The following is a 10,062-nucleotide window of genomic DNA, read 5'->3' on the forward strand; positions in this document are numbered from 1 at the left end:
GTGTTCTCTGAAGCCTTCCTCCACATCTGCAGGCGATGTTAATGCTGTATTCCTATGCTACTCTATATGAGCTAATGTATGATTATTTATTCCTTATTATTTGTCACTATAATTATTTGTTTGTATATTTTTTTGCTTCAGATGGTCTATCTAAACCGTGTTTGTATATAATCACAAAATCCCATATCTTAAAAGGTATTTCATCCTTTTTCTCTGTTATATTCTATGTCTCTGTGGTCTAGCCTCTTTCCCCTGTACCCACTGGAAGACCAGTAGATTATGTGGTTCCAGTGTCAAGAACTATTTGCCCGTTATAAATTTTTCTGTAGTTTGTGAACTTGGGAACAATATTCATGATCTAAATTTAACAGAACCTTTCTTTTCATCATTTAGCATTAAGGGCTTTTGGATAGAATGGTTACAGTAGATGTAGTAACCCATAGTAGTTAAGAGTTTCATTCTGGAGAGAGACTAGCTGAATTGGAATCCTGACTCTGCTGGTCTTTAGTTCTGTGAAATTACTTAGCTTTTCTGTACCCCTTTTTTCTTGTCTATCAATTGAATATAATATCCACTTTATAGAGTTTAAAAATTAATATTTTAAAGCACTTAGAACAATACCTAGTGTTTAGTAAATACAGCATGGTATTCAGATCAGATCAGATCAGTCGCTCAGTTGTGTCCGACTCTTTGTGACCCCATGAATCTCAGCATGCCAGGCCTCCCTGTCCATCACCAACTCCTGAAGTTCACTGAGACTCACGTCTATCGAGTCAGTGATGCCATCCAGCCATCTCATCCTCTGTCGTCCCCTTCTCCTCCTGCCCCCAATCCCTCCCAGCATCAGAGTCTTTTCCAATGAGTCAACTCTTCACATGAGGTGGCCAAAGTACAGGAGTTTCAGCTTTAGCATCATTCCTTCCAAAGAAATCCTAGGGCTGATCTCCTTCAGAATGGACTGGTTGGATCTCCTTGCAGTCCAAGGGACTCTCGAGAGTCTTCTCCAACACCACAGTTGAAAAGCATCAATTCTTAGGCGCTCAGCCTTCTTCACAGCATGGTATTATGTACAAGCTATTGTTTTGTAATTAGAAAGTCAGTGCATTTATGTAGTAGTACAGTAATATTTTATTGATAAATATTATCTAATCTTATGTTAAGATGACATCAGTTGGGAAATTTTTCTAGAATCTGGTTTTTCTTACTTTGGTCTCTTGAACCTTGGTAAGTACAAGGAATTATTTCTTTTGTTTAGCTTGGGTATACTTTTTCTAAATGTCCAATATAGAACAATATAAGTATTTCTGTTTGTAAGAGAAATAAAGAATGCAAGTAAATAAAAGTATACAAATACTTCCAGTAGTGAAGAAGAAAATCAAAACAGTTTTCCTTTGTCTTCATCTTCATTTTACCTTTACCACTGGTGCATGTTATGAAATTATAGAAGTGTATGTTGAACTAGTGAAAAAATTTGAATTTTCTCCCCCTTTTAAAAGGGATATGTTAGTGTTGTGATCATTGGTCATGAAGAGCGTGTTTCAAAACTTGTCTTAATTGAACTGTCTCCTTTTCTTGCTTGAAACTATTGACCCTGATATTTCATTCACCTTCTAGTTGAGGGGCAATTGAGACGGCCAACTTCTTGTCTCTATTGTACTCTAAGCTGTTTATTGGTAAGATCTGTATCTGTTTTTAATTTATATTCCATAGAGCACGTCAGTAAATTCCTTACATGTTGGAGAAACAATAAATTTTTATTGAATGAATAAGATAATGTTAAGTCTTAACATGGGAGTTTTTCAAACACAAAATTTGCATGTAATAGATACTCCTTTTTAGTATTGGAGGTTCTTTACAACGAAAAGAATTTGAAAAGTAGTCCCTTCCAGTGCATGAAAGTAACTGGATAATAATACCAAAGAAAGGCTATGTATAGAAATTTCTTTTTCTTTTAGTTAATGTGCTGGAATATTAATACTTTCTGTTGAAGTTGTAGTTGTAACGCTTCACATATAATGCTAAAAGAGATTAGAGGCAGTGGTTGCATATTCTTGGTTTATGATATTGTCTTTGGGTAGAAATATCTGGGTAATTTTTTTCTTATAGTAGTTTGACATGTTATGAAATATAATTAAAATAAATAAATTGTCTAATTACAAGCTGTGGAAGAGTGTCAACATGGGAAATGTAATGTGTTTAAACAGAACCCTGACCAGATATAACCAGTAACGTTATAAAAACTTAAAATTTTTATGCTAAAGAAAATAAGAAACTAAGCAAAATTAAGACCCAATTTAAGGATTCCCAGTTTCTACGAACTAATACTCAAAACTTCTTAGCTGCGTGGAATTTTAGGACATTCAGGACCTTTGTTTAAAAAGTGAAGCAAAGTCTTTTATCCTCTCCCAGGTTGTGCAATCTTATGGAGATTTGGCTTCCAAATAAAACACAAGGCATTTGGGATCTTGTATCCCTGTTAATTTGAATATAGTATGTTCCTACTAATTTCTTCCTTTTTAACTGTGGTCATTTGTTTTTGAATTAATATATTTGGTAGAAAGACTAAAAGTAACTGAGAAAAATATTTATAAATAGAAATATTTATATGAACTAATGAAAAAGTAATATATTAGTTTCCTTTTCTTCTAGAGTAGTACTGGCCAATGGAAGTACAGTGTGAGTTATTTATGTAAAAAACTGAAAAAAGATGAGTGAAATTAATTTTAACATGTTTTATTTATCTGATATATCAAAAATTACCATTTTAATACACCAGTATGAAATTATTAATTAGGTATTTTATATTCTTTTTTCATACTATCTTCCAAATCTAGTCTGTATTTTATACTTTCAGGATATGTCAGTTAGAACAGGTCCACATAAAGTACTCTGTAGTCTCCAGGCAAGAATATTGGAGTGGGTAGCCATTCCTTTCTCTAGGGGATCTTCCTGATCCCAGAATCAAACCCGGTCTGCTGTAACACAGGCAGAATTCTTTACTATCTGAGTCACCAGGGAAGCCCTGTATTCTCACTAGACTGTATTATTGGACAACAAAGGTCCAGAAGGTGAGTGACCTTCGAAGGAATCATTTTATTTATCTTAGCCTTTTTTCCTATGTTCATTAACTGGCATTAATAAATGTTTAATTTTTATACTGAAAGTACTTAATGTGGAAACCCAGATATTTGAAAATCTTTAAAAAATAAAAATCCTCACTCTTCACTATTAACATTTTGGGGTCTATCATACCAGTTCCCTTGGATGACTGGCTAAATGTAATTTTTACTTAACACAAATGAGAGTATGTTATATATAGCTCATGTTTTTTATATATGTACATTGATTTAAGACTTTAACATTTTAAAATTTATTTTCATATGACTGCCTATGTATTTACCATATCCTTTTAAGTGGCTGCACGGTGTTTTATTATATAGATGCACCTTAATTTAATCATCTCCCTATCAATGATACTTTAAGTTGCTTGTAATTTTTTGATTATAAACAATATGCATAGAAAATATATTTATATTTGTATATAAATATTTTCATATGATAAGTTCATAGATGTTAACTTTCAAAGTAGATTTCTCTTTGCAGATTATCCTAAAAGGATTGTGCCAGTTTACATCCCTACCAAAAAGATTTGAGAGTTTCTTTTTTCTCATTAATTTTTACCAGTATTTTGAATGAGCAAGACAAAAAATATTGATAAACCTGGTAGGCAAATATATCTAGTTGATTTTGCTGTCTCTCTGTCTTGCTCTCTTTGTGAATTATCTGGGTATTGTCTCCCTCTCCCCATCAAACTCCCTGTCCCATGTTTGTTTGTCTTTCTGACCAATTTTAGGAATTATTTACATGTGATGGATGTTAACTCTTTGTCATCTATGTAACATCAGTGTTCTTCCAGTTTGTCCTGTCTTCCACTTGTGTTTTTGGTATCCCCTGCTCTGTAGAAGCTTTAAAATTTGTCTTTTATGAATTTTTGTGGCTCACGCTCAGAAATGTCTTCCTTACCTATAAAATAAGATCTCTTTAATGCTTTCCTGTTAGTTTTATTTTTATTATTTAAAACTTGGATTTAATCTAGAATTTATTTTGAGAAAGTGGTGAAATATGAAATCAGCCTTAAAAAAGGCTAGTCAGGTATCTCAACAACTCAACACTCTGTATTGATCTACCTTCTCTATGTTAACTTAAAATTCCTCTGAAGGAGTATTACAAATGCAGGGTAAAGACTTACTAGATTTATGTGGAACTTTTTTAGTGGAGTTAGTAGTCAAAAGAACCTGGTCTAAATGCGTGCGTTTCACCCTCAGAGGCAAATTGAATTTAAAATTGTATTACTTATATTAGAAATTAAGCATTGCTTAACGTTTAGTTAATTCCCATTTCACTTGAAAATCCAAACTCCAGAAGAGTTAAGTAAATATTTATGTGAGTTCTGTACTATTCATTCATTCAGTCAATGATTTATTCATAAGAGAAACTATCCTAGGCATCAGAAATAGAGCAACTAACTAGATAGATAAGGTCCTTGCACTCATGGAGTTTGGCCTTAAGTAAAGGAGATACATAAACAAGAAATAATACGTAAACAAGATAAGTTAGGATTATTTTAAGCAGATTATTTGAGTTGTGAATGGAATAACAAAGTGATGTGATGTTGGAGAGGAAAAGTGAGCCTTTCTAAAACTTAAAAGATGGAAAGGGACTGGTATGTCCACATCCACAAAGCTAAAACAGTAGTAATCCAATGCAGAAATTGAGGGGTGGGAGGAAAGTATCATGTTTTTTGCTGTGCTGTGCATTTTGCCTGTCTATCTTAAACTTGCAGTTTTCTCATTGAAATTTGTGGGCAGATTCTTTAGTTTTTAAGTCCCCTTGTGGGCCCCCAAAGACGTTCAGTGTTCGTAACATTTATTGTTCTGCATTATAATTATTTGCCTGTTTGACTCTCCCTCCAGACATGAGTTCTATGAAGTCAAGAACTCCCTTATTTTCAGTATCTAGTATACTGAAAATATACTCAGTAAATGTTTGTCACAGTGAGGAATTATAAGCATATTAAAGGCCAGTCTGTTGTCAAGGGCTTTGGATCCTGTTTTCTCCCACCATTTCAGGATTCTTACATTTTTGTTTAGTGTGTGCAAACTCTGTCTCACCTACATTCTTTCCATTAGGATTTAATCACACTTCAACCTTTCCAGTCTTAAAAAGCTTCCCAAATCCCCATGTTTTGTCTCCAAATATCTTTCTCCCTTTCTCAGCTCTACTCTTCAGAATTTTACTGGCTTCATTTTTTTAATGCCTACTACTCTTGAATCTTACTTTTGTCTATTTTCAGCCTAAAATTATCAGTAACTTGTGCTCAGTTGCTCAGCTGTGTTCAGTTCTTTGTGACCTCATGCACTGTAGCCCTCCAGGCTCCTCTGTCCATGGAATTTTCCAGTATTGGGGTGGGTTGCCATTTCCTCCTCCAGGGGATCTCCCCAACCCAGGGATTGAACCCATGTCTCTTGTGTCTGCTGCATTGCAGGTGAATTCTTTACCACTAGCACCATCTGGATTTGATTAATAATTTTTCCTGTAGTGCTAAAAGGGTAAGAACTTTAAGAGCATACCTATGGTGCTTTACACTTCTACCAGTTATTTCAGAAAAAAGGTAAAGAGTTGGTCTATGAAAGCCTTATTTGCAATAGTCAAGATATGGAAGCAACCTAAGTGTCCATCAACAGATGAATGGATAGAGAAGCTGTGGTGTGTTTATGTGATGTTGCTGAATTCAGTTGACATTTTTCATTTCTTTCCTCATGTGGTCCCTGAATAGCAATTGATCCTTAACTCTTTAATTCTACTTGTAATTTCTTCCTTTTATTTCCATGTCACTGTACTCTCAAGGTTTTCCTTCTGCTGCTTTGTAGGTGACTGACCAGTCTTCTTTGTAGGCTCATCCTCTTCTGGATGACCACAAGATCTTGGAGTTCCTTAAGACTCCTTTGTTTGAATAACACACAATGAGTAATTAAATGATATTTTAGTTCTCTCATAGTTAATGTCCTTGGCAGTGATTCTCAGCATAGGAAAAATGGTATAGATGCAAGATAGAAAAGAAGAAATAAAAGCCTTGTACTCTTGAATGTGAATTGTCACTATGAATTTAGGTATATTTCATGTTAAAAGCATTCTCCCCTAACTCTTTCAAAAGAAGAAACAATGAGTAACCCACAAGTAGTGGCCTGGAAAAACATTTTCCACTTTATAAACCACAGCTCCTTGGAGAAATAGCTGATTCCAGGTTTGGAAAGAAAGTGTAAAAGAAGAGCCTGAAACAAAAAGAGCCTGGAATTAGCAAGAAGCTGTGGAAGACTAGTATGACTGAATCAAAGGGATTATGAGCCAGTTTGAATTGACCTTTTCACTTGTCAAGGATGATACAATTTGAACACCAATAAGGATAGTAACTGTAAAATATTTAAACCTGTGAATATGTTTGGTCCATTAATTTATAAGTGATGCTTTAAAAAAATTGATCTCTTTTAGAGGAATGTAATGTACCAACTGATTATTTTGAAAACTGGCAGATAATGGAAAAGAATGAAGCATTTATTCTTGCTTCTCAGTAGATAAGGAAAAGTGCTTTTCATAGAGATATTTCAGCTTATAAATATAGAAACAGTGATAGAATATTACCTTTTGGCAACCCTTAATGAGTTAATGGATTTAGGCATGGATCATCATTATCTACTAATTGCACAGAGAGAGAAACAACAACCAAACATTTTCCTCCTGATAGAAGGATACGGTATCATTTGTGAAGTAGTCTTGTCCCTGAAATTTGACCAAAGGTCTAGATTTAACTTTCAGTTGATAGAAAACACAGGGGAACATGTTAAATGTTACTATAGGGTGCAGTCAATAAACTAGCCTCTGGAAAAATCTACACAAAAATAATTCAGTTTCTTCAACAAATGCCATAGCAGTGGTAGAAGATGAAAAGACTTCATCATGATCAACTAAGTACCTATCTCTTTCTCCCACAGCTACTGCATACTTTTGTGACAACACAGCATTGTTTTGAAATGTTCTTGTTTATAGGTATTTCCCTGCCATTAGATGTGTGATGACACATTTTACCTCTTTTTAATCTTGTCATTTTTAACTTTTGACATTTTACGTATAGTGTATCTGGATGTGGGTCTCTTTGAGTTCATCTTTGGAACTCTCTGAATGTCCTAGAACTAGATGTCTGTTCCTTTCCTCAGATTAGAGACATTTTCTGCCATTATTTCTTCACAATTTTCGGTAAGTGGGTTAATGCCACTATACATCCTGCTTTGGAACCTGCCTTTTTTTCATTCAACATGCTGGATATCTCTTTCTGCATTAATAAATATTGCTGTACATTTTCATTTTTGGGATTCTGATAGGTATTTGTCTTATTAGTATGTCTTAATTAGCCCAGTACTGATGAACATATTTCTTTATAATTCTTTATAACTATTTCCTAATGTAAACAATGTCATGAATTTCTTTGAACACACCCATTTGTACATATGTGTGGTTCTTTCCTTAGACTAGAGATGGGGTTGTTAGGTCAAAGAGTATATTCATTTAAAATTTCTGTATTACCCTACCACCTTCCAGAAAATTTAGACCTATTTTCATTGCCCCAGTATTTGATTAGGAGGGTTTTATTATATTTGAAGTCCTGTACATCCGCTGTCAGCAAGCACTAGCCTTCAGGTAAAGAAAAAAAAATCTTTTTTTCTTTTTTTAAAAATTCATTTTTAATTGGAGGATAATCATTTTACAATATTGTGTTGGTTCTGCTGTATAACAACATGAATCAGCCATAATCTATTTTTTCTTACTTCTTTTGAAGCCCTCTATTTTGATGCTTTTTCTTGAATTATTACTCATCTCTGTATTGGGAGCAGCAACTGCTACCAGCAGCTGTGTAAGATGCAACTGGGCTTACGTCAGTTGATTGTAGAGTAATATGTGATTTTCTCATAGTAGCTATCTAATACTGCTATGCCTACCATATTGCCATATGTGTTTTTTGAACAATAATGTAGAATATTATACCTCTTAAAACCTTGATCACATTTATACAAAAAGCCTTATTTATAAATGTCATCCTATAAGATAATATTAGAACTGTATTTTAATTTCTTAATAATGTTTCTATCCTCACTTGTTTATTTCTCAGAAGCCTCTTTTAGAGAAAATAACTTGCATTTTCAAGTATGACTGAACTGTATTCTGATTTCAGCTTTACCACTTGGTTGTATGTGAAAAATCTCTTAACTTTTTTGGGCCTCAATTCATCTGTAAAGTGGGGGTATATTTGATTGCTCTTTGTTTGAATGATTACTCTAAGGATCAAATCTAACATTGTATGTAAAAATAGCATAGTGTCTATAGAGCAAATGCTAGTAATTCAGTATTTGTTCATTTGTTTCTTTTGTAGTGTGTAGTAGTGATACATAGTATTTTCACATATGTTCACTATCATGTATACTATTGCCTTCACAGAAACCTTCTCTACATATACCCTCAGAGTCTTAATTTTGCCAACCGTCAAGGTTCTGCCAGAAATATAACAGTGAAAGTCCAGTTTATGTATGGGGAGGATCCTAGCAATGCCATGCCGGTAAGAAATGTTCTTTACAATTTCTATTCTTCATATGTGGTTCAAACAGACTTTTTTTGGGGAGGGTGGTGTGGTATCACTTGGTTGGCAGGTCTAAATTGGAAATTAATGTGATCTTGTAAACTGTATTTCTGACTTCATTACTTCCTGAACAGGTAGTAATGAGTTTACTTGAAGTCTTGTTTATTGAGGGCTTGGTATATGCTAGGCACTTCCAGAGATACAAAGATGAATAAGATTTATAATCTAGAGGATATAAGAACAACACATAAGATTCAAAAATAGTGAACTTCAGAAGAGGGCCAGATCAGAATCACCTAGAGTGCTCTAACAGAGCACAGATAGCTCCTCTCTTTGCTTGCATCTGAGATTCTGATTCCCCTCCTTCAGAATAAAAGGGCAGGTAAGGGAGGTGGAAAGTGGTGGGCAGTAAATGGGGGCTGAAAATGCTCTCCTGATAATTCTAATTTGTATGTTTCTTCTCACCTTGGTTGAGAACCTCTGGCAATAGTTCTCAACTTTGGTTGCATTTTACACTCACACAGGAAGCTTTTGAAAGTGCTAGTGCCCAGCTGAATCTCATTCCAATTACAGTATAAATTCTGGGGAGGGGTACCAGGCAGATACCATTATTTTTTAAATTCCCCCAGGGGATTACAGCTTCCTTGGTAGCTCAGACAGTAAAGAATCTGGCTGCAATCCTGGAGACCTGGGTTTAATCCCTAAGTCGGGAAGATCCGCTGGAGAAGGAAAGGCAATCCACTCCAGTATTCTTGCCTGGAGAATTCCGTGCACAGAGGAGCCTGGCTGGCTACAGTCAATGGGGTCGCAAAGAGTCGGACACCACTGAGAGACTAACGCTTTCAAGGGATTAAATTTTTCAGCCAATACTGAGAACCTAAGGTATGTGCTAATTATTAGAAGGTTGATAGTATATAGGGATTCAAAGGCCTAGATGTTCAGAGGAAGGAGAGGATGCCTCAGAAGTGGTTAAAATGTTACAGCAGTGGGTCTAGACCATGGGGAAAGGAAGGCAGTTCATATTGGAGAATGTTCTTCAGCAGAGGTAGAATGGTGAGTTGCCAGTGAGCCAGAACAATGCAAGATAAGTCAGAAATAGTAGACTGAGGCCAGACTGTGGAGGGTCTTGACTGCCCACACGGTCATTGAGGACTTGTGGGACACTAATAAATGCAGGCTCCATGAAAGTAGATTTTTAACTTACGGAGTAGGAGCATACCTGTCACCTGTAGATGTTCACCCTCTGAGAGAACCTTTGTGGATTGAAAATGAGCTAACAGGTGCATTATTTACAGTTTTATTTTGGCCTTCTATGTGAGTCATTTGAATCAAGTTCTTTTGATTTTCTACTTACTAAGAAAACTATTTTCATTTCC

At 35.0% G+C, this 10,062-nt stretch overlaps 1 protein-coding gene across 6 annotated transcripts in view; it reads left to right on the forward strand.

Moving 5' to 3' along the window:
• Window positions 1–10,062, forward strand: part of DOCK7 (dedicator of cytokinesis 7) — a 189,127-nt gene that overhangs the window by 79,771 nt on the left and 99,294 nt on the right. For all 6 annotated transcript variants that reach the window (XM_025288575.3, XM_006055930.4, XM_006055931.4 and 3 more), the window contains exon 15: window positions 8,548–8,665. In XM_025288575.3, the coding sequence (XP_025144360.2) occupies window positions 8,548–8,665 (118 nt within the window). The remainder of the gene's footprint in view (window positions 1–8,547; window positions 8,666–10,062) is intronic.

Source organism: Bubalus bubalis, chromosome 6, assembly GCF_019923935.1.
Source record: "Bubalus bubalis isolate 160015118507 breed Murrah chromosome 6, NDDB_SH_1, whole genome shotgun sequence".
Classification (NCBI taxonomy): domain Eukaryota; kingdom Metazoa; phylum Chordata; class Mammalia; order Artiodactyla; family Bovidae; genus Bubalus; species Bubalus bubalis.